General features: G+C 34.6%; 2 protein-coding genes across 2 annotated transcripts; both read right to left on the reverse strand.

Moving 5' to 3' along the window:
- Positions 1 to 36: 36 nt before the first annotated feature.
- Positions 37 to 7390, reverse strand: LOC129005660 (integrator complex subunit 12-like). Its single transcript, XM_054434619.1, has 5 exons — positions 7184 to 7390; positions 6432 to 6592; positions 2570 to 2726; positions 1204 to 1312; positions 37 to 545 (listed from the first exon to the last, which is right to left on the reverse strand). Exons 1-5 carry the CDS (start codon positions 7364 to 7366, stop codon positions 337 to 339), a joined length of 819 nt encoding a protein of 272 aa, XP_054290594.1. The 5' UTR covers positions 7367 to 7390; the 3' UTR covers positions 37 to 336.
- A 6753-nt stretch (positions 7391 to 14143) lies between these two features.
- On the reverse strand, positions 14144 to 24867 carry LOC129005684 (ubiquitin carboxyl-terminal hydrolase calypso-like). The gene is made up of 2 exons (XM_054434647.1): positions 24285 to 24867; positions 14144 to 15835 (listed from the first exon to the last, which is right to left on the reverse strand). Exons 1-2 carry the CDS (start codon positions 24788 to 24790, stop codon positions 14404 to 14406), a joined length of 1938 nt encoding a protein of 645 aa, XP_054290622.1. The 5' UTR covers positions 24791 to 24867; the 3' UTR covers positions 14144 to 14403.
- Positions 24868 to 25033: the final 166 nt, after the last annotated feature.

Here is a 25033-nt window from a genome sequence, read left to right on the forward strand (position 1 = left end):
AATATGTGATTGTTTACCATGATAACTCTAGTAAAAATCACCCGATTTAGATTAAATTTGGTACAAACGTGGAAACCTATGTTCAAGCAACCAGCATGATCGGACTATGAGAACAGGGTAAAATGGGTGTTCCCATTTTTGACCTTTAAAACATAATCTTTGCAATAAATCTCAAATATTGAAGCGTTGTAGTACACTAAATAGTCACAGAGAAAAGTTCAAAACTGTAACTTTAAAATTCCCACGTTATTCTCATGGAGAATAAGTAAACTGTTGTAGTTTGCTTGGTTATGGTTCTAGTTTCATAAAATATGGCTAGCCCAAAATTTGTATGACCTATTTGGGTAGTTTTCTCTTTTCTTGTTTTTTTGCTGCGTTTTTCTTCATTATCTGAAGCCGTTTGTCTGCTGTGATAGTATTAATCTTAGGTACAGGAATTGTGACCTTAGTACTGGATTTGCCGCTGCTTTGGTGGCTACTGCTACTTCCACTTTTGCTTGAGTAGGAACCAGAAGAAGACTTTGCAGAGCTGGAACTGGCGAATGCTAAGGAAACCAAAGGTAAAATTAATACAAAACCTTACTAGACCTAAAATAGGTAGAAAATATTTTTAAATTATTATAATTAGAAAAAATGTACTTTTATGTTGGTTTAAGTGGGTCATAAAGGATTATCTTTTTATATTTGGGATTTTTAAGCAAATGTCCTTTGCACATTTATATTTTCTATTAGTTTAAACATATGAATTATTGACGTTTGTTTCATATTCTACTAAGTAAAACTAAAACTTAAGATTGAATAAATGGATATGAACTTTGATATCTGTTGAAATATTAATATAAATATTTTTTTATATTCCTCCTAAAAACTGTAAAGGTCTATGACGATGGGGAATCACTATACATCAAGAACCATTTTTTACAATATTCTTGTACAAACAAAAAACATGAGTAGTAGGCCTACTTGTATTATTTTCATTTAATTGTTTTTGAATCACGAATAAGTTCTTGTAGCTTAAACTAGATGCTTATGTCTACCTAATTTTCCGATGGTGGAAATAAAAATTGTTAACATCAAAGTGTTAGATTTAAAAGTCACTGAATATATTTCTCTTAGAAATTGTACTGTAAGTTGTTTTTATATTTATCTAATTCAACTTTGAGATTTCAAACATTATTGAATTTTGTTTGTCATGAATCTTACCATTGAAAGATTTACTAGAAGAGGAGGAAGAAGAAGAACTTTTGCTGCTCGCTTTAGGTGGTTTTCCAGACTGACTAACACTGCTGGGTGATCCTTTTGAACTGCTAGCCTGGAATTATATTGAATAAGGCTATTAGATCTTAATGGCATAAAACTATGAGGATTAATAATTATGCCTTTGTGACATTTTTGCAATAGGGTATTTATGAGACGGAGATAACAATAGTTTTTAGTTATGTCCGTAGATGTTTTAATCTGTTTATGAGGGAACTGTCAAAAAATAACTCAAGTTTTCTTTTCTAACAAATGTAAATAATTTATCAAAAGCTGCAAACCTTTGAAAATTTATCTGGCATATGCACAGTGCCGGATTAAAGGTACTCACTGCCCTAGACCAAACCAACCCGAGCAGCCCTTGTCCCTTAGGTGAAAGTTCCCCGCGATCACGGCATATTATTAATCATATAAAATTAAAAATCCAATTTTTATTCTAAAAAATGTTTTTGTTTACAAAACACTGCGACCTGCTCTTGTTTGTGGCTCCGTAGCCTAGTGGTAAATTTGACAATGGATCTGCAAGTCCAAAACAGTTTCTTCAGTCTACCGATGTGAGTGATATTTTGTATCAAACAATAATCAATAATGTTTCATGATAAGTTCTACAAACTTGTTTAAGTGACCTTAAACTTATTGAGAAATTCAATAATGCCTTCCAATCAGTGGTGTAAGAGTACCTACATCGAGAGGAACCACCCGCAGTACATGTAGATGGTGCCCCACTCCCCACCAAAATGTCACCACTTATTTTTTATTCGTTTATCTCGGCAAAAGCCGTTTGAAACCGGTGATTGGGGCAAAATCCAAAATCTCTCACCGACATTTGTTTATTGTCATGGAAACATTGTTATTGTTTTCCGTGATCTCAGCCAAATCCTGAATATATCCTGCGTTCATGTAGATCATCGTCTCCCACGGTCATGGAAGCTCGTCTCTCGCAATCACGGAAAACAACACCTTTTTCCTTAATAGTCCCAAAACCTTGGACATCTTCTTCTCTTTGGTCTTGTAAACATTATGTTCCGTTCGTCTCCAGCGGCCACGGAAACGACATAATATTTATTACGCGATTGTGACCAAATCTTCCAAATATCTTCTTTGCTCTTGAAGATACCTATCATCAACATGTCCCACGGTCACGGAAATAACGTATCACCTTTTTCCACAATTGAGGTGAGCAGTGATAGTCGAACCTCGGCGCCAGCCGGGACTGCATAGCGGGGGTGTTATTTACGCCACTACTTCCAATGTGATATTTTAGCATATCTTACTAACCAACATTAGTCATTAATACAAACAAATGGCTTACCACTTTGTTCATAGTCTTGGTGCAGGTTGCACAATACCAGACAAACCTAGGATCGTTGACATCTTGAGTGATGGCAGGTTTGTGGCACTCCTGGTGGTAGAGAGAATGGCACTCAACACATTCCACCAGGTTGTTGTTGGCACCCACGGCCATCTCGCTGTAACCAACACTCGCTTTAATGGAAATAAACTGTACCAGCAAACTAAATGCTTTCTCTAATTAGCTTGATATTACAATTGAACATCCTACTAGTATAATGAGCAATATATTAAAACCATAATAATAGTGGGTGACCGAAGACCATAGCTTATGGGGAAAATTGCAACAACCTTTAAATCAAGATTCTTACAGCATTGGGAATGTACAATTTTGTTCAGGGTTAAAATAAGTTATATACTACCACATTACTGATTGTTACCAGAGTAAGTTAATCCTGGCATCTACTCACGAGTCAGTGATCTGGTAGGCTACGAGCTCTCAGAGCAGGAGACTGATGGGCATTGCAACTGACAATGCGGACAGAAAAAAAAAACTTGTTGTGAACATTTGTGGTTGGGTTAGGTAATTTTAGGTGTTTCCTGCGCTTTTATTCAACCTACTGGTCATAGCTAACTGTTTTTATCCCCCCTTCAGGGGAACTAGGTATAAATTCTTGTGGCCTTTTATTTCTGGTAACATGAATATCAACCAGATAAAGAATATCCTGTTTCCAGATGACCTTAATAATTACATTTACCAAAATACACTATTATTTAATCTAAACTACCCACCTAATGTTTTTCCTACGCAGTTTGGTAAATGTACGGCGTATTTGAGTGGTGGTGCCGTGAGTGTGTTGTGGTTATTTCCAGACTAGGTTGGAGGCTTCAGACTAAAGCGGCCCACACACTGGGGCGCTTGTGCGCGCACATGTGACGCGCGAACAGCTCTACGCACATGCGCCTCAATGTGTGGGTAAATGTGCCCATGCTCGCGACGCGCATGCGAGGTGCCTGGTGCCTGCCGCCGGACCTTCGAGCATCGTCACAAGAGCGCGAGCTTGTTATGATGTGCGCCAGTCTGTGGGAAATCGAGGCACATGTTCGCAAGCTAGCAGTACTAACCATAGCTGCATATACTGTAAATCGGGAAATACAAGGTCTGCGCCTGCGTGGCACAGTGTAACAGTAACTGCCCCACGTGTTGTATTTGATTTGTCCTTGTTTTTAGGTTATGAACTTTTTTGTTGTGCGGTTAAGATGTCCTGTAATGACATAAGAAAGTTTTGGTCTGAGTTTATAGAGCTTTATAGATCACAAACGTGTTATTGGGACGTGAAAAATGTAAACTTTTCAAACAAATAAATGAGAAAAGAAATTAAGGAGTTATTAATAACAAAATGCAAGGGGGTGTTTCCTGAAAGTGGCGATACGTTTGTGGAGACTGAAATCAACTCTTTGAGAGCTTCATATCGATGTGAACCAATTAATTAGAACTATTTAAACTAATTAAATCTAAGTCTATAACCCTAATAGGTACTCTAAATACGACCCTTATACCCTTATATTAAATAATACAACCCTCATATTCTTTCATACCTTATTTCTCACTTTTTTAGGCCCACAAGTTTATTGTAAACACAAAAACCATAATACAGTACATACAACTAATAACTCCCCCAATCAATTGAAGTATAATCACGTCTAATGTATTTTTTGAAGGCAAATTTGATTCTTTAGTGACTTTGCTTGCAACTTAAAAAAAAAAATCCTTGTTAAAAAAAATCCAAAATGAAAAACAAATAGTAGGTAAAAATTACATGGGGGCGATACAAAGGGGTTTATTAGAATGATTTCCATATAACATATAATATATGTTGAATTTGCTGTTATAGCCCACTATTTGAATCGTCAAAGACGGTGGTGCGCGCGCATGTGTCTTTAGTGTGTGGTTACCAATTGGATCGCACATGTGCCTCGAGCCGCTCGCAGTCACCTCACCACGAGCCCCGCAAGGCACATGCGCGCTAGTGTGTGGGCCGCTTAATAAGTAGGCCTACAGATGTTTTAGTTTTGGATTTTTTTAAAAATATTGTTGTCTATTGTTTTTAGGCAATGTAATCAAGTCAATTGATATGGTCAATGTGTGAAAAAAATTAGGAAGGTTATGTTGGATAGGGTTAGGGTAGGCCATAAACATAATTATTCAGGTCATTTGAAAACAAGGGGAGTTCCCTTAGTTTTTCAAAAGTAGGATAGTCAAAACACTTAGTGTAGGAAAAGTCCATTTTACCTAAAATAAAAAAGTTATAGGCCTACTTCAACAATAACTTAAATACCCCCGCCGGAGCAAACCTGCCGACTAAGCGAATTTCCATTTGTCTGAATTGATTTTCAATTAAATATATTTAAATAACATTAGGTTTAACGAGTACCTAGGTTTGCTGCTACAAGGAAACTAATAATGTGTGTATTTAATTAGTAAGATATTGATAGCTTAGTATAAAATAAATAAATTTGCCAAGTTTGATCAAAATATATCCATAAACAAGCAAACTGCAACATTTTACAATATTCTCCATAAGAATAACATGGGAATTTTAAATTTAAAATTTTTTTAATTTTCTCCGTTACCAATAATCGAACAAAAATACTTTTAAATACTAAATTATTTGTTTTTTTAAGCTCTTTAAAAAGGTCTAAAGAGAAATAGGGAAATTTTGTGTTTTGAGGGTCAAAAGTGAGAAAAACCAATTTTTACCCCATAAAACCCCCGTAAAGCCCCGTTCCCATGGTCCGATCATGCTGGTTCGCGAACTCATTCAAGTTTATCTCGCTTTAGACCTTTAAACCAAATTTCATCAAAATCGGACAAAAATTACTCAAGTTATCGCGTTCACGGACGTATACATATATAAAAATTTGAACAAATGGTGTTTTTGGCCTCTGGGGACATCAAAATGAAATACCCCCGCCGCAGCAAACCTGACGCCTAAGCGAATTTCCATTTGGCTGAATTGATTTTCAATTGATCTATTTAAATAACATTAGGTTTAACGAGTACCTAGGTTTGCTGCTACAAGGAAACTAATAAAGTGTGTGTTTTAAGTAAAATAATTATTGCTTAGTATAAAATGAATATATTTGCCAAGTTTGATCAAAAGATATCCATAAACAAGCAAACTACAACATTTTACAATATTCTCCATAAGAATAACATGGGAATTTTAAATTTACCATTTTTTTAGTTTTCTCCGTAACCAATAACCGTACAAAAACACTTTGATATACTGAATTGTTTGTTTTTTTAAGCTCTTTAAGAAGGTTTAGAGAAAAATTGGGAAATTTTGTGTTTTGAGGGTCAAAAGTGTGAAAAACCAATTTTTACCCCATAAAACCCCCCATAAAACCCTGTTCCCATGGTCCGATCATGCTGGATCGCGAACTCATTCAAGTTTATCCCGCCTTACACCTTCAAACCAAATTTCATCAAAATTGGATAAAAATTACTCAAGTTATCGTGTTCACGGACACATATATATATATATATATATATATATATATATACATATATAAAAATTTGAACGAGTGGTGTTTTTGGCCTCTGGGGACATCAAAATGAAAAAGTAAATCGGTCCCGGGCCTAAGTCTTACCATGAGACCTACGGTAATAGCTACTTCCCTATAGGGAAATTCGCTAAAAGTAAATCGGTCCCGGGTCTAAGTCTTACCGTGCCACCTACGGTAATAGCTACTTCCCTATAGGGAAATTCGCTAAAAATGCTGAGTGAAAATACATTTTTCTGAAAATATAGCCTACATTTAAATAACACAAAAATTATTAACTTATAGGCCTATCCTAATTGGCAAATCAATCAACTTACTGGCAAACAACACAAGAAAGATCATCGTCAAGGATTTCAAGAGCAACTCCGTCATCACTATCAGAGCCTGAAGTCTGAGACTCTTCCAAATCTTCTCTGTATATAGGGGAAACACCAGAGCCTTCTTCTAACTTGATTCTCTTTCCTCTAACCTCATCTACCTGAAAGTGGTAGAACAAAGACGTTAGTAAGATGTAAACTAATAATGATTTTAGTTATATGTTGTACTGTAAACTTACGTCTGTAGTAAGAAATACTCACACATTTAGTACCGGTACTCTTCTTTATCCAGCCACATAAACCTGTGTACCGGTATTTTAAACATACTTCAACTTACTGTAAACTTACGTCTGTTGTAGGGAATACTCACATTTCTTTGCAGTACCCTCCTTTCAACCATAGCCAAATAAATAGGTGTTACTGTAAACTTACTTGAAGTGTAAGTTGTTCAAAAAATAATATAAAAGAATAGAAATGTTATGACAGTGAAACTCAATCATAAACTAAACATAAGATAGGCTACTTATTTCTTATTCATTAGGTTTCTTCAAGGGTAGGCTGGTGCTATTACTTAATTCATAACATTATTATTGTCAATTGCAACAAGTTGTTTAAAATAAAATGTTGATGTCCTCTTTGTGTTGTAATGCATTATGACTTGCAAAGATCAGTAGCAATATGGTAATGTTAGGCTTAACATTATAACATCTAAGAAACTGTCTACATTGTACCAATAACTGATATTTACTTACAGTAACAGTCTTTTTATTAAGACCTAGAACTGATAAATTAATCGGTTTTCTGTTTCCATATTTACATTTAATGGTATCTTCTAAAATTATTCTCAATTGCTCAGCAGAATCTTCTTCTGGTGAATGCAACAATTTTAATGATCTAGCTAATATCGCCATATCCATATCTTGAGTCAGTGCCATGATTTTGGATTAATAAAAACTAAAAGAGTCTTTAACTAATTAACAAATAAATATAGCCTATCTAATTCGTGTAATTTCTACATCCAGTTTAAAAGTTTAACACCATTTAGGCCTACCACAACAAACATCACCGTCGAACTTATAGGTTATGTTATGTTTTATCTATCCCAGATCCCATCATAATAACAACACAAACAAAAAAGAAACAAAATAGAAACAGAACACAACGGAACACAAGCAATTGCCATGGCCATTTCGATAAACGCTCCATTGGCAATACATTAAGCATTGAATATGAAGAATGGAATGGACGTTGAATAATAAATATGCCACAAGAGTATAACGGTTTAATAAAATTAAATGTATGACATGTTGTAAAAGATTAAATATACTTCCTCCTCCTCCTAATATTTTCCTATTATTGATATGAAAAAACTCATTGAACAAATTAAAACAGAAAAAAAAACTCTATGCTGGAGTGTGACTGGTTGAGAGTAAAAACGCTTCCAAATCCCAAATCTCAATCTAGATTCTATATAGTGAACATTTCTTTTCTTATATTAAATATATTCATAGAAAAAAACAAGCAATTGAAGCCCCAGGATTTGTTGTGAGAGCTTTACGTTACTGCCTTATCTACTGAAAGTATTAAAGTTGCTCCTTTGGTATATCTAATAATTTTCCATGGTAACATTTCACATTGAATAATAAAAATGCATGATTTTATCCCCTTACCAGAAACCCCATTGTCTGCTTATTGAAAGAACTCAATCTAGAACAATTACTATTTTTACTGTTTTAGTTTATTTACCATTTTTATTTACTATTACTATTTACGACACTCAACCACTTTCTTTCAGAAAAACTTCCACTTCAATGTTTTTACTAAACACGGCACACCTTTATGGCATGTTATGAAGTACTTTTTGGGCATAAGCGCCACTTGGTGTACATCCCCAAAATGGGGGATTTTGGGGGAAACTCAAATATTTCAAATAGTAAGACCCATCGAGCTCACACTAGGAAAACTAAACTCTACACACATTTATGACATGATATGAAGTACTTCTTGAGCTTAATTGCTACTTGGTTCCCAAAAGTTAAGCCCCATCGAGTGACCCCTCATTTTGAAGGTCGTGATAAAAGAATATAACAATGCACACTAGAAGTCTATATCTTAACACAGTAAAATATGGCAGCCAATTGAATATAAAATGGCAAATTCTAAAGATTTCAATCAGCTACCATTTTTTGCTGGATTAAGATAGAGCCCTCTAGTTTACGCTGTTGGTTTTTTTTTTTTTTTTTTTTTTTTTTTTTTTTATTTGACCTTCAAAACAAGGGGTCGCCCAATGGGTCTTACTATTTGAAATTTTTAAGTTTCCCCCAAAACCTCCATTTTGGGGATGTATACCAAGTGGTGGTTGGGCCAAAAAAGTACTTCATAACATGCCATAAAGGTGTGTCGAGTTTAGTTTTCTAATATGGGCCGTTAAAAATTAACAGGGGGTCCTCCTTCCTTTTTACTAACCCTGTATATATATGTATTTAGTAAATAATAAATGTCATAATAAATGTAATTTTATGAGTTAAGACTTGGACAATGCATAATATTTGTTAATCTGGCTTAATAAAGGACTTTACAACAGAGTCCTACAATTACAAGGATTTGAAGGTGTGATTGTTGGGGCCGAGGATAGCATACTATAGAAGCTAGTAACTTAAACCACGTTTACCATAGACCATAGCCGTGGGAAAATACGGGTTGTTTACCAGCAGGTTCTTTGGAAAAAGCTGAGTGGGATCGCCTTTCCCACGTGTTCCTGTCCCACACTACACCATTGGTAACAAGCAAATTTTAAGTGGTTTTAAAATGTAACTAAAACCACAGTTATTAAGCTCATTTGCAGCTCAAGAAAAATTAATAGGATATTTTTCTTTGTCACTGTTAATTTGTTAATACTTTCTTCAATTTACTGTGGTAAATATTGATACAGTTTTACAATGCTAAATAACAAACCTGCAAATGAAGTTACTGTACATTCAATATTTGTGTCATTAATTTCCATATTAGATGAAGTTTATGAAAGTTGTCAGAAAAATTATTGACACGTTAAATTTTCTACTGTAGCTCCAAATTTAAGTGTTTAATTTGTGCCATTCACTGTCACTCAAAATCCTTAGCTAAGAGTACAAAACTTATTATATTTCTAAATTTTCTTCCGATTGATAACCAAACACTGTTCTAATAAGATAATAAGACATATTTGCAATTTTGACCAAGTTTTGATATCAAAACAAATTATTTTTATTCATATCTGTAAATACACTGCTGTACAATAAGAATATTACATTTGTGCAGGAACACTGAATTTCAAGATATATATTTGCTTTAAGTTGAAAGATTCATCGAAATAATAAATTGCCCTTTGTAAACAAAATTCTGTCAATTTCACCTTGAAACCTCTATAATCCTGCATGCTTCTTATGTGATTTAAGAAACTTATACCATTCTATGAAGTTTTTCTCTAAAACAATTTATAATTTGGTAATACAACTTTATTTTTATTATTCGTATTATAACTGTGGATATCTTTGTTTGTAATAAAACTATTTATATATTATTTTTTACTAACATTACGCATTCTAAAATATATATAATCTGCAAATAGTTAAGATTGTTAATTCAGTAAAGTAAGTTTGGACGGATTCATTGCTTTAAAAATTAAATATGACCCTTAGTGCCCTTTTTGTCCTATTAGTATCTTTGTCAAATTTTGAGCGGATGTTCTTCCGTAGACAAAGATCTTACACCAATTTTTTGGGCGGGTACCCCAGATTCCCTGGTTTGCCTCCCCCCCCCCTCTTGTGACTGTTCTAGATCCGCCACTGTAAGAATCATAGGACTGGACATTGGCAAAATAAGCACTTTTTAGTACATTTGTATTGCAGATAGAATACAATCTTTTCATGGCATAGATACCAGAGTTAATTTTCTTCAAGACATTATCCACTGTAGCTCCCAACTTAGGTGTCTATATGATGATAAGGCCAAGGAATTTAGTATTTTCAACTTGAATCATTTCATCATTATCTAGGTAAATATTTATTTCCTCATTAATTTTTCTTTTGTTTATTACCAAACTAGCAGAGTACCCGTCCTTCGTACGGGGTTGGCATGTAAGTATAAAGTGACATTAGCGTATGGTTTGACAGCTCCATTTAAGTAATGTTAAATAATGTTTACATTCAGGATAGTGACATAATTATTTTAAATATGATCCTTACCCTCTCTGTTCTAACATTCATGCAGTATTTAAATGAATGTTTGAACCAGCTGTATGGAATTGTGAAATCAAAATTAATTTGACAGTTAGTACTGCTTGTTTACATTTTTAAACTTTGTAGGTTTGTTCTTTGTTGTCATGGATACCATCAATCAAAATTTACTTTGAAATCTCTCACCTCCGATTTTTGAAAGCCCACGGGGCATAGCCCTAGGACAATATTGAAGCGGGAATAGTTCTATATGTATCCTCGGAACTGTAGCTTCATGTGTGTGCAATTTGAGCCCAATAGGTTCAGTAGTTTTTGAGATTAGCTCATACAAACACACACACACACAGACACCACCTCTTCTTTATAATAGTATAGATAGATAGATAGATAGATTAAATGCAGTATTATATGCTAAGTAAGTACATGTGCTGATGATATAAATCTTAAAACTTCGGGTAATTTCATTACTGATATTCAAAACTAAATTGTATGATTATTTTTTTTTATATGCTTTGACACTTTTCATGTATATAAAATGTATTAAAGTGAATAAAGATAATTTGATTTGATTATATGATATGTTGGTACCTACAGTAGAACCTCCATAACAAGACTCTCTTGGGAATTATTAAATAAGATTTGTTATCAAGATTGATTTCTTATCAAGGATTGCAATATGTGAGTAGGGGTCAAATAAATTCAAGGGAATTTTCTCATCAAGGGTGGCTTGTTATCGAGTTTCAACTTTTTCTTTAGTACTGCCAGTAATGAGAAGTATGTAACAATTTTTTTTTTATCAAAATCATAACTGTACACATATGAAAACTAAAAAAAAATTAACCTAGGTTTCTGAAAGGTGTAATCAATAAATTTTCAACAATTTGGAAAATAGAAAACGTATATTGGACAAAACATATTTACAATAGGAATAATTTAATATAAATTATTATATACATTAAATTAATCTTGTATAGTTTTATTAAGTTAAATAAGTTATAAAACAAATTAAAGGAACTGGTTCCTACTGCTTCTACTAGGATGTGGGGAAATACCATAGCTAACATTATATTTATAATCCTTATGACCTAACGGATTGGCTGAAGACAATTAGATGTGTTTCTTTGCAATTAGCATAAAGGAAATTTGATTGTTTACAATATTGAAGCCTACCTATTTAACCAACTTTAAATATATTGTAAGCAAATATAAAAATGCTTGTCTTCCACTTTAGCAACCAAAGAGAACATTGCTTACTGTAAAATTTATTGTAAAACTAGAAATAAACATTTAGCCATTATCAGCAGACTAAAATGTAATCGAAACTAAACAAACATCAAAACAGGCTTTAGATTTTAACAATGGGACAAATGGTAGGCTATATTAATTAGCACTATTTAAAGTAAAAGTAAACGCAAATACATAATATATAAAAATGTTATAAAGATCAAAATGTTTCTATTTTGTGTTCTCATCCCTTTGCAAAGTAAGGGTACAAAAGCTAGTACATAATATCATGGACAAAAAAAATTAAATATAGACTGACAGCTGTGCTGCGGTTACCAGGTACTGGCGCACACCGCTGGGAGCGCCGAGTAGTTATGTAGCGCGTAAGCTGTAACTACATGGCGCTCAAAGCGGTGTATGCCAGAACCTATGGTAACCGCAGCACGGCTGTCAGTCTATATTTCATTCTTTTTGTCTATGAAAATATATAATCTTTGACTATTAATACAACCAACATTCCATTACCATAATAAGATTGCCAATGGTTTTTTTTTTATCTTGATGAACATAGTTGAATTGAGCCAGTAATAGATTATGCTGATTTAAGTCTTGAAAATTGTTGAAAGAAATTAAATTAAGGATTTTGATCATAATTTTTTTTCCAGAAAACTTCATGAAATTTATAACCATTTGACCCATGGGTTATACCAACCCCCTTGTACTTATAACAGCTGGCATTGACTATTGGATACGTAAGAAGACATCCCATCTATATATACCAGCTGTTGCAAATTATTTTTATTAAAAAATAACATAATAATGTATGTATAGTTGTTAGGGTGGGCTGAAAAAAATGAAATTTTGTTGTTGTTGTAATACCTTGGAAATGTTGTTAAAATCATAGACAAAAATAATTAAATATAGACCGTCAGCCGTGCTGCGGTTACCATAGGTTCTGGCGCACACCACTGGGAGCGCCATGTAGTTACAGCCTTCGCGCTACGTAACTACACAGCGCTGCCAGTGGGGTGCGTCAGAACCTATTTTAAGCTCTTTATTTAATTCTTTTTGTCTATGCTAAAATGTACGACCAAAACAGGGTAAAATATTAAAACTATCGGTCGTTATCTTCCGGTCGCGCATGTGTAACAACTCTTAAGTTTAAACAAAAAATGAAAAATTCTAATTTTTGAAAAAATAGTAAAATTGTAAAGTTTTTTATTTTTTATGTAATAGTTACTTTTTGTACTGTGGTGAGCCTCTGGAGCTTACAATTGAGATGAAGGAGCTTGAAAGAGAGAGCTCGAAACAGACTGAGAGACTTCTATGAAAAGCAGCAAATAATGCTGACAACTTAATGAAAACTCGAGTCGGACATCAAACCATGGGGGAGTAAAGCGACGAGCTGCGGTGACTTCTGTAACTCAGAACCAAACTAAAGCAAGGAGGATTGAAACTGCTGTTTTATCATCGCCCAAGTCAACAACTTTGGTACGAAAAGAAGAGAACACAGTGGGAGTTAGAGCCTACCTCACTACACCTACTCCAAGGATAAACCGAATGCCAGCCACAAGCACTCCACAAAACGGAGCATATTGAAAAATCTAAATACATGGTGCACAACTCAACAAGATGTGAGTGTCAAAGAGCTTTAAGAACGAAAAATCTCAACCAGACAAGAACAGTTGTGGAAAAAACAACCCCTTTCCGAACTCCAAAAGCTCCCATGAAAACACCCTCAAGATCCTGTTGAAATTTCCCAGTCAAGTTCCCCCCAGTTTGGATGTCCCTCGGCGTTCAACCGTAGTAAAATAATTTAAATATAAATTCTTTAGTGTCTTGCAGATGGCATTTTCAACTATTACATATTAAAAAATAAATAAATTTAAAATTATAGAAAAACTTGAGTTTTTTTATTTTTTGATTAAGAGTACAGGCGTGAACGGAAAAAAACTACCAATATTTTTTTTGTTTACCCTGTTTTGGTCTTACAGTTTAGCAACTTTTCCAAGGTATTACAACTCCTATTCGACAGAAATTAGTAATTTAGATCAGCACAATCTGACAGTGGCTCAAACCAATACACGATTTTGTAAAACAAACTGTGAACTTTGAAATGAAGATGGAATGTCTAGTTGCATCAATAGTCAAAGGTTCTGGCCAATTTGGCCAATATACATAGTGTTTTGATGTTTACGATCTGATTAACTACAGTATTTTACTAGTTCTCTTGTATTATAACTGAAAAGCACACACTGTAAAATTAGCCTAAAATAAGAGAAAACACTTTTACTCAGCATCAGCGCACTCAAACACCATGAAACATACTTAAAACTATATAGGTAATGGTTTAAATAACTTAAAATATTATAAGTAGGCCAATCAAAAATTAAATGCAAGATACTGAATGGAAAAACATTTCATCTTGGTGTTTCAACCTGGAAAATATCTATACTATGCGTTTTTGTACCCTACACTAAAATTCCATGAATGCTTGAAAAAAACCATCAACCTATTACATAATTACCACAGGTTTACTTCCGCTTTCGGTGCTTGGACCCACCCTTCCTTCGTTTGGCTGAGTGGTTCTTTGAGTCGTGTTTCTTTGGTGCCGGTTTGACGACTGGAGGACGAGGAGGTGTGATGCCTGGCTTTTTCTGGAACATCAAGTGTTGTTGGACCAAATCAGCCAATTTTCCTTGTTGAGCCAACATCGATAGGAAAGTACAAATAAACTCATCGTAGTTGTGAGTTCGCCTGCAGTCATCTACTTTGTATTTCTTCCTCTTCTCGTTTTCATCTCTCAAATTACCCTCACAAAGACTTATTTCACCTTCAAGATTTTTAAGTAAAGCTAGCAAGTCTTTCGGTGCAAACGTGTGATGTGGAGTTTCAATTTTCTTACCACTTTCATCCGATTTCAGTTTGTTACTCAAGGCTAAAGGGCTAATTTTCATTCCAGATACTTTCCCACTCGACGGTTTCTCCCAGCCTTTAGGTAATGCTCCAGCGTCCAGACAGACTTTGCGAACTCCGAGAGAATCTCGCTTCGATTTAGTTGGAGAATCCATTTTTTCTTCACTGCCAGCCATAGCCACTCTGATAACAACAAACTTCTTGAAATCTTTGGCATTGTTAGGACTGCTCTGTCCGGAGTTCCAGCCCCAAGCTTGGGTGGGAGAGTTGAACGCTGAACCCACTTCAGAAGAAGTGTCTGTGCTCGAAGTGCTTGGAGCAGGTGATGTTTGGATAGTTAGAGGGGTAGAATAATCTGGCATCTTCTCTCCTGCCTTGGAGGTTTCCGATATCTCAGGTTTTATTTGTTCGTTTTCGTCCGAAGTTACAATAAGTGATATTTTGGAGAGATTGTGTCTTTCTAGACTTTCACAGCTATTTACAGGAGAAGTTTTCAAGTTTTCATCGGTATCTTCAGATTTTTCTGCTTTCTCTTCTTTATCCTCAGTATTACTGTGTTTTCTAGGTGAATGCTGCTTTCTTGGGATTTTATTGGGTGTGACCAGATCAAGAGCATCTTCTATTGATGCAAGACTGTCGAGACCATTTTCTATCGCTTTGTTTGACTCCTTCCTTTTGCTTCCAGGAGAAACTTTTGTATCTTCCGATTTTCCTTTTGAGTCTTTTTCAGGTTTAACAGCCAAATCGGGATGATTGAGCTTTACCAATTGCTGAAGAGCTTCCAAGACAATTTGTCTATTAGTCTTTAACATATTCAGCTTATGGGTGATAGCTAACCGCTTGTCTGGAACCACAGCCATCAAGTTGAAGCGTATATCACCGGCAGCAATACCTAAACGATCAGCGATCACACTATGAAACTTATCTGTCCAATCTTCACTCTCATTCCACGGACCATGATCCATTGGAAATGGCTTGAGACCATCCAACTCAAACAGTCTTCCATTGATGGGTACGTAGCTGACGAAATGATAGGCCTCCCCAGTGAACCTGAAAAAAAAACATGACATTAATATATCTGCAAAATGTTAAACATTTTTGGTGTTGAATGCCTATAGACTTATGCTGGATGTCATGCTTTTCTTAGAAACTTAAATATTTTTGTAAAACATTACGCACATACCATATTTTTAATAAAACATTAAAATCACTTTCTAAATAAATGTTTTGGATCATGATGACGTCTTTTCTTAGAAATGTATTCAAATGAACATGTTGAAAAATAATAGACAGTTAAAATCAAGGAAGCTCTGCATATAGAAGGTTGTAAGTTATAATTATAGGGTAGCTCATTATTTTCTATAAAATCTTCAAATAGGTATCTTTAAAGAAAGAGGGGTAAATGTAGGCTATATTTCAATACATGTGCAGAGCCAGTGGCGGCGATAAGAGCCCCCCGCAAGTTTGTTCGCCGGGCCCTCCTCTCTTAATAACCTCTAAAAACCCATGTATTACATCATGTATTACCGTACCACCTAAACTTGGCACGGCATCTCCCGAGGCGTCATAATTAATTGTCTTCCATAATCGCGGCAAGCGGGGAGCGAGCTGGTCCGATGGTTAGAGCGCTGGACTCCGGTTCCTGGGGCCCTATTTTTGAAATGGTTGACAGTTGAGTCAATCGTCAGCACTCAACTCAACCAACAACAGGATTTGGTATTTTTGAAACCCAACAGTTGGGAATCGAGTTGGGAATCACTAGTTGAGTGACTCGTTTTGGAAATGTAGGGCATACGACAGCACAAAATTCAAATGACGTCATTTTGAACCAATCACAATGCAGAGTTCTTGCGATCTTCGTCTTCGATTTAACCTCTTCTTACTCTAAAATCTGGCAGCTAATCTCAATCTACCATATTTCGAGACACTGAGGTAAACTGTCAACTCCGTTCTTGAGAGATTGAGGTTATGCCTTGCTTAATCTTGGTGATTGCAAAAGTACCTTAACTTATATAAACTCAAGTATTAAAAATAAAATTTACTATGGATGTTAGTTTTAGGGTGTAGCTAATTATAAGTTTAGGCATATCCTAAATACATTATTATTTGCTTTCTTCGTCTCTATTTCGGAACACATCACCTTATTTTAGTTTCCTTCATCGGTTTGTTTTATGTTATTAGCGAATTTCCCTATAGGGAAGTAGCTATTACCGTAGGTCTCATGGTAAGACCTAGGCCCGGGACCGATTTACTTTTTCATTTTGATGTCCCCAGAGGCCAAAAACACCATTCGTTCAAATTTTTATATATCTATATATAGATATATATATAGATATATATATATATATATATAGATATATATATATATATATATGTGTCCATCCGCACGATAACTTGAGTAATTTTTGTCCGATTTTGATAAAATTTGGTTTGAAGGTGTAAGGCGGGATAAACTCGAACGAGTTCGCGAACCAGCATGATCGGACTATGGGAACGGGGGTTTACGGGGGGTTTTATGGGGTAAAAATAGGTTTTTCCCATTTTTGACCCAAAAAAAATAAAATTTTGCAAAATCTTTTCAAACCATTTTGTAGAGCTTAAAAAAAAAATAATTTAGTATATTGAAGTGTTACTATGCGCCTAATGGTTACGGAGAAAATTCCAAAAAAATGTAAATTTTAAATTCCCATGTTATTCTTATGGAGAATGAGTAAACTGTTGTAGTTTGCTTGTTTATGAACATATTTTGATCAAATTTGGAAAATGTTTTTATTTCTTACTAACTATTAACATTTTACAAAAAAAGTTTTACCCTCCCTGATGCAGCAAACCTAAGTACCTGTTAAAATAATTCTATTTAAATAGGAAATAAATGTTAAATTTTTAAGTAGACATTTTAGTGTAAATCCAATCAGACATATGGAAATTCGCTTAGTCTGCAGGTTTGCTGCGGCGGGGGTATTTTTAATTGTGTTTTTATTTAGGTTAAAGCGGCTATTTACCATTGCACTGAAAGCATATCGTAACTTAAATTAATTTGATTCCTTTATTAGGTGAATGGTATTGAAACAAACTATGATATTGTTTCTCTCTACCACAATCTTTAATACCATAAATCATAGGTCTAATAACAATAATTATCTTATAATAAGTTCAATTAGTATGCCTAGTCTATTTCAAACATACCAACAAGGATAAAACCCTTGATTAAATAGTCTAGTATTGACACAGTAAATAAAATTAAAATGTACTTATTCTACAGAAAACAATCGCATAAAGTATTGGGTGCTAATAAATTGACAACAAATACATAACCTCTAAATCGCAATTAATAAACTAAAGCAATAACAATATGGCGTCGACTCAAAAAAAGCAATTTTTACCGAAAGAGGAAGAAGAAAGTGCAGTCAACCGTCCACTCAACAGCTCAGTAGGTGGTGAGTAGTTTTGGTTGGATAAGTCGACCGTCAATCGTTTCAAAAATACGAAACGATTGGAAATGGAATGACTCGACACTCAACTCAACAGTCAACCATTTCAAAAATAGAGCCCCTGGGGTCCCGGGTTCAAACCCCGCCAAATCACCAATGGATTTTATTTATTTTTTTATGCATTACATCATTTGACAGGACATAGTGTCATACAGGATGTTCTATTTCTTATTTAAATAAGAAATTAAAAGATCAAAAGAAACTAAACTGTTTTAATCAAGACACTAATACAAGAATAATATTATTATAGAAAAGTAAATAAAATCATATGGTTAAATATTAGTTAAATAAGCATAGAGGTTAAACATCTTTCCCTTTGAGTTTCTTTTCAGAGTTTAGTCAGGAAAACGTTTCGTAGGTCTTATAATTCTGCCTCTTGATGATTGTTTTATTGCAGCTTCTTGATTGGGAGTAGTTGATCGTGAAAAAGGTTTACTTTTATCTTGAGTTATTCTAGATGGTGTAGTAGTTGTTCTTTCAGCAGTATTTGATAGGGAAGAGTTGTTTTGAGTAACAGTAGTAAATGGCAGAGGATCTGACGTTGTATCTTTGATGGATAAAGGAATAGGATTGTTCGGTTTGGTTGTATTACCTTTGTAATGCAAAAGGTGGTGTCGATTCCTTCTCAACGTAGTGTTTCCTGTCTTAACCCAGTATGACCTTGGCTCTTGTCCTAAGCTGATAATAATACCATCTCTTTTTAGGTCTTGGATCCATACTTTCTTACCTACAGGCAGCGATGGAAGTTCTTTTGTAGCGTAGCGCCTATCGTAGTTTCTCTTGTAAGATGCTTTGTAAGTATCTTCTTTTTCCTTTAGTTGAGAGAGATCGGGTTTGATTTCAAGTTTTTTAGGTAAAACAGGCAGGTTATCTCGCAGTGATCTGTTGTATATTAGCTGAGCAGGACTGTATCCACTTGTGGATAGAGGTGTATTGCGGTAGGTTAGGAGGGCTAAATATGGGTCGTCTTTGTTTTTCTTTAGTACACTCTTCGCTATTTTGACTGCAGCTTCAGCTGCACCGTTACTTTGGTGGTAGCTTGGACTGCTTGTCACAAGTTTAAAGTTATAGCTTTGAGCAAACTTTTTGAATTCAGAGTTTTCAAGACCAGTGTATCTGGTAGCAAACTGTGTACCACAATCAGATCGTAGCTCAATTGGTATACCGTGACGGCAGAATACAGATTTGCATTTTTCGATTATTTCAGCAGTTGACAGGTTCTTTAATGTAGCTATTTCAAAATAACGTGAAAAACAGTCAGTGATTACTACGAACCATGTTCCTTCAAGTTTAAAGAGATCAATCGCTGGAAAGATGTTTATCTTAATTAAATGTTGAGTATTTTTATTTATTAATGCTATGTCAGTCAAGTTAAGAGTTTGTTTCTGTCTTGATAGTTCTTCAGATCTACGGATAGTGTTTATAGCTGTGTTTAGTTTTAATTCGGGTTCAAGTTGAAGACGATCACTTAGTGTTTCGTCCCGCATACCAATAATCAAAACCATCAGAATCATCTCCTCTTCAATTTGACCCCAATCACAGTTTTTTGCATGATTGTGAAGGTCTGTGATAAAGTTCTCAATCGGCATGGAACCTTGTGTAAGTTTTAGAAACCTAGCCCGTTCAAAAATTAAGTTCTTTTTAGGAAGGAAATGATCGTCAAACTTCTGTATAACAGCTTTGAAATTAGATTTGTCATTGTCATTTAAACTGAATGAATTAAGTATGTCCTCTCCCTTTTCCCCCATACAGTAGATAAGCATGTCAATCTGATGCTTTCCAGAATGTAGAGCTAAATTACTAAGGGAATAATACCTCTCAAAACGAGTCTTCCATGTCTTCCAGTCCTGAGGGTTGAAGGAAAAGGCTTCAGGAGGCTTAATGTTTAGGGATACGGGTTCTTCATTCGACTGCGCCATGTTCTATTTCTTATTTAAATAAGAAATTAAAAGATCAAAAGAAACTAAACTGTTTTAATCAAGACACTAATACAAGAATAATATTATTATAGAAAAGCAGTGTTGGGAAGTAGCGCGCTACAAGTAGCAACGCTACAGTAGCGCGCTACTTTTTTTGTAGCATTAGCTGTAGCTACGCTACTTTTAAGATTTTGTAGCTTTAGCTGTAGCTAGCTACATTTTTAAAGTAGTTGTAGCGGAATTTTAGCTACTTTTCTCGCTACATTAACATTGTTTGAGATAGTGATTTTTATCATAACCTCAACCGTACGTGAAACAACCTCTTTCAAACTGAGATTTTCAAAAAAATTAGGCCTACTTTCTTGGCTTCATACAACTGGTTGCAGCCGTTTCATTCCCTATTACAATGTTGTGTGGACATGGAGGCCATTATCTGAGTGTTATCCACATTTTTGGCTCTCATTTCCTTAATTTACTACTCTATGATTACTGTCAGATAAAATAAAATCGCTAGTTGCAGACGACGTTTAAACGTTACCGGTGACAAGAGAAGCTATTGAATGCTTGTAAGTGATTAACAGGGAAATTAGTAATCAATTTAGTTTCTTTATTATATTGATAGTGTTGTTTCAACTTGGGTTTTAATGGAAACCAAGACTAAACTTTAAAATAATGAGAAAGCTGGTTCTAGCTTCAGCTGTTGATTGTGGTTCATCATCACAAGCCCTTCCTTGGTTAGATTACAAAGATTTTTCAAAGATTTACTAGATTAACAAAGAGGAAATTACCTGATGAGATTTAAGATATGCCTAGACTACATGATAATTGTAACTTAACGAAAAAATCTCCATATAACATGAAACTTAGATTGAAAAAATAGCATAGTTTGCTCCTGCTAACAGCTCTTGTATAGGACTATTCCTAGGCTATGCTATGATTTAAGACGAATACCAAGTTCCAAGTTCAATTATTAGGAATATAAATGTTAAGTCCTTGAAAGAACAAGCCTACTATAGCCAACTTGTTACATAGCCAAAAGTAGGCCTACATGTTATTTTTACTTTACAAATTTTAACATTTTTAAATCAAAAGCCGATTTCAGAATAAGTTGCTGAATACTGTTTTCTGTACCAACTAGGTTGAAGCACAATTGTCCTATGCATAATGACAATAAAGGACGATTTATTGACATTGAAAAGTGTTATTCATAGAACAAGTAACTTATCACTATGGTTAAAAGTTATAGCAATGTCGTTTTTAACATTAAATGTAAAAAAGGAATTAAACTCCAATTTCAGTAGGCTAGGCTCTGTAACACAAAAAAGTATTTTTAAATAATAGTTTTACAGTTTTATTGGTCTTAATTGTTGATATGAGACATCTATAAATTAATCTATATTAAAGAAATAAAATGAGCTTTTAAAATATAGTTTTTTTGTATGTCCTTTGAACTTAATGAAATTTACATATAAGATGCTTAAAAATGATGCAATATTTAAAAATAAGTACTAAATATGATGGGTCACCCAACTATTTGGTTCTGTTGTTGTAATTTTAGGTTTATAATGCCAACAAATTAAATACAATCTAGGAATAATTTGTTTTCCAAGTAATGTTAGATACAATACTGACATTTTTTGTTTCAATGTTTGTTCAATAAAAAGGTAGTTGCAATTAATTTTACGTTTACCTAATGTGCGTGGAATAAAAAGTAACGTCTTTGGAAAAGTAGCTAAAATTGTAGCTATAGCTACATTTCATTGTAGCTGTAGTTGTAGCTAGCTACTTTTTCGGAACTGTAGCTGTAGCTGTAGCTAAGCTACTTTTTTGGAAATGTAGCAGTAGTTGTAGCTAGCTACATTTTAAAAGTAGCTTCCCCAACACTGTAGAAAAGTAAATAAAATCATATGGTTAAATATTAGTTAAATAAGCATAGAGGTTAAACACAGGATAATACTAAAACTAAGAAATAACAAAAATGTCTTACTAAAATATTAATCTAACTTAACGTCCCTATTTAAATAACATTCGATAGAAAATTTTTTTTGTTTTTAGCCAGGTCTTTAGGGTGGATCTGAACTGTGGATTAGGCCTACTATCAATATTTTTTATGCAGAGTGGTAACTTATTGTAAACTTGTGGGCCTATATATTGGGGAGATAAATTAAATTTCTCTAATCTATGGGTTTCAGGCTTAATATAACTCTTAAATCTAGTGTGATGGGAATGAAAGGGTTGGGTCATGAATGAGGACAGATTGTCTTTAACTCAATTTGAAATTTCTAAAATATAGTGAACATAAAATGTTTAAACTGAAAATGTTTGAAAAAGACTTTTACAAGGAGTTCTACGAGGAACTCGCCCAATAATTCTAATTGCTTTTTGTTGAAGTTTAAACATTTTGAAGTTCATTGTTGGTGATGGTGAGTTAATGTTGTTCAAAGTAAATATTTTGACATTTACTTTGATAAATATTTTGTTGTTTTATACTCTTTATTTAAATATTTTGTTGGAGCGGCATGAGTTTCCCCAAACCAGAATACCATATGTCATTATTGAAGAGAAATAAGCATGATAAACTGTAAGCTGAGTCTTGAAGTTAACAGCTTGTCTGATTGCGCGAAGAGAGAAAATACAGTGGTTTAATCGTTTGATCAAATTAATAACTTGTTATTTCCAGTTAAGATTTTCATTGACAGTTATACCTAAAAATTCACATTTTGCTGCAGTGGCATTTTAGATTTTGATGTTGTAATTTTATCTGTTTAATATTGATTGTTATTAGAACTAAACTCTATAAGCTGAGTTTTATCATCAGTCATAACCAACCCATTTACCTGGAACCAGTCTCTGAGAGCTTGTACCTTATGTAAGTGATATTACCCCTAGACCAATTAATTAATTACAAGGGAAAATGTGGTTCGGATTCCACTATAAACTGTAGGTCCCTTAGTTGCCATTAGCTCTATGGCCTATTGTCTGGGGTGCACAATAATTCAATTTCGGATGAAGTGCTTTAGGGTCTTGACCTGCCCCTGTTAGATAAGATAAGATAAGATGGGCTATTAATTAACAGCTGTGTCTAAGGAATATGTCGGCCTTAGTCACTAACAAGACTACAAGATCGCGCCACTAATCCTTAACTCATATTTGGGTTAAAATACGCACATAGTGGCGTCCCCATCTTAAATAATTGATAATTGATAGGTCTAGGCCAAAGTAATATAAAAAACAATTCCGGGCTCGTGCCTAACGTCCTAGAAAAAAATAAATAAATAAATAAAATAATGATCGCGGCAAAATTGTGACTACTTCCCATATTCATGGGTTACATTATAATAGTTTATACCGATATTGCAGCCAAACCTATGACATCATCAGCTGAGATAACAACATTAACTTATCGTCTCCTGCGCTCATGGCCCAATCCCTAATATCTCGTGTGACCCGTGGTGACGGGGAAATAATTTTTCCGCAATCGCGGCAAAATCCTAGATAGATCTCTTACGGAAAAAGAAACGTTACTATTCTTTTTCGCAATTGCGGCAAAATATTGTACATCTCCAGCGGCCGTGTAAACATCGTCATCATGACCTCGCAGGGAAATGTTCTCGTCAATTTCCGCGATCACGGCAAAAGCGTAGGCCTAATCTTTCAAATTCGAGAGCGTGATCCTTGCGGACATAACAAATGTTATTTTTAATTGGGCAATATTGTATTGAGTACTGAGAAAATCAGCTCGAGCTTGATTTTTTGACTTTGGGCTTGATCTCTCAAGCCAGGCTAGGCTCTGCTCGGCTCGAAAATCGACAACATATATAAATCAACCCCATAGGTAAGTAACATTTTTTACCTGACTCGAAGTAAACAAATCTAAAGTGCAGCCACCTGATAGTAAGAAATGAAATTAATTTAAAATACTTCTTTAGCTTCCATGAAAGAATGGAAGGTTTTATTAGCTAACTTAGTAGTACCTAGGTTAATTCGCCGATTTATCGTAAAAAAATGTCAAGTTCATTTAGTTGAATCAGCATAGAGGGCTCTCTCTGGTGTGACCCGCCTTAGGCTATTACTGAAAAGGCAACTCACCTCCCTGTACTTATTCCGGTGCTCTTGTCGAGCCTGCGTTTGGCTTGAGGCATAGCGTGTGAGTTATGAGCTCTAGCAAGCTCGGGTGTATTACCAATAGCCCATCCCTTATTTTCTGGACACATACCATGAGTGTGAGCTTTAAGTCGGCTCAAAGTACTGCCTAGATGGATGTTATGGCAATTCAAAAGTACAGACAAGAGGGAATGAGTGGCACAACTATTAGGTACCATTTGTTGAGCAAAAAATATGTTATTGACGATTTCTTCATCTTTTACATAAATGTCACTTTGATCAACGACTTTCCTCCTTGATCTTCTTTCCTCAATCCAGCGAAAAAGGAATATAAATCCATAAACTGGACTATCCAGGGATTTTTGTAGGTCGTATATTTCTTCTACTTGCACACCTTTAACTCCAAAATCTTCTAAGAGCAATGTGAACAATCCTGGATCACTTTCTAATTCCAACCAACCTTCAGTGAGTCTGTTAATATCGACCGGCATTATTAAATAAATAATACAAATTTGTCGATTCTACAAATCAATTAATAGTTTATAATGATAAAACGGTAAACTTAGTAACCTAGTCCTAGGGTAGATCATTACGAGTATCAGTATCAGTATCAGTATCAGGAATCAGGATCAGGCGAGAGCGAACTGCGAGAATGGAATGGAAAAATGGAATGGATGGAGATGGAATGGAATATGACTAGGACTGGACTAGACTAGACTATGATGACTGCGACG

Source organism: Macrosteles quadrilineatus, unplaced genomic scaffold (genome assembly GCF_028750875.1).
Source record: "Macrosteles quadrilineatus isolate MER2022 unplaced genomic scaffold, UCM_ALF_1.0 Scaffold_30__1_contigs__length_1495292, whole genome shotgun sequence".
Classification (NCBI taxonomy): Eukaryota; Metazoa; Arthropoda; class Insecta; order Hemiptera; family Cicadellidae; genus Macrosteles; species Macrosteles quadrilineatus.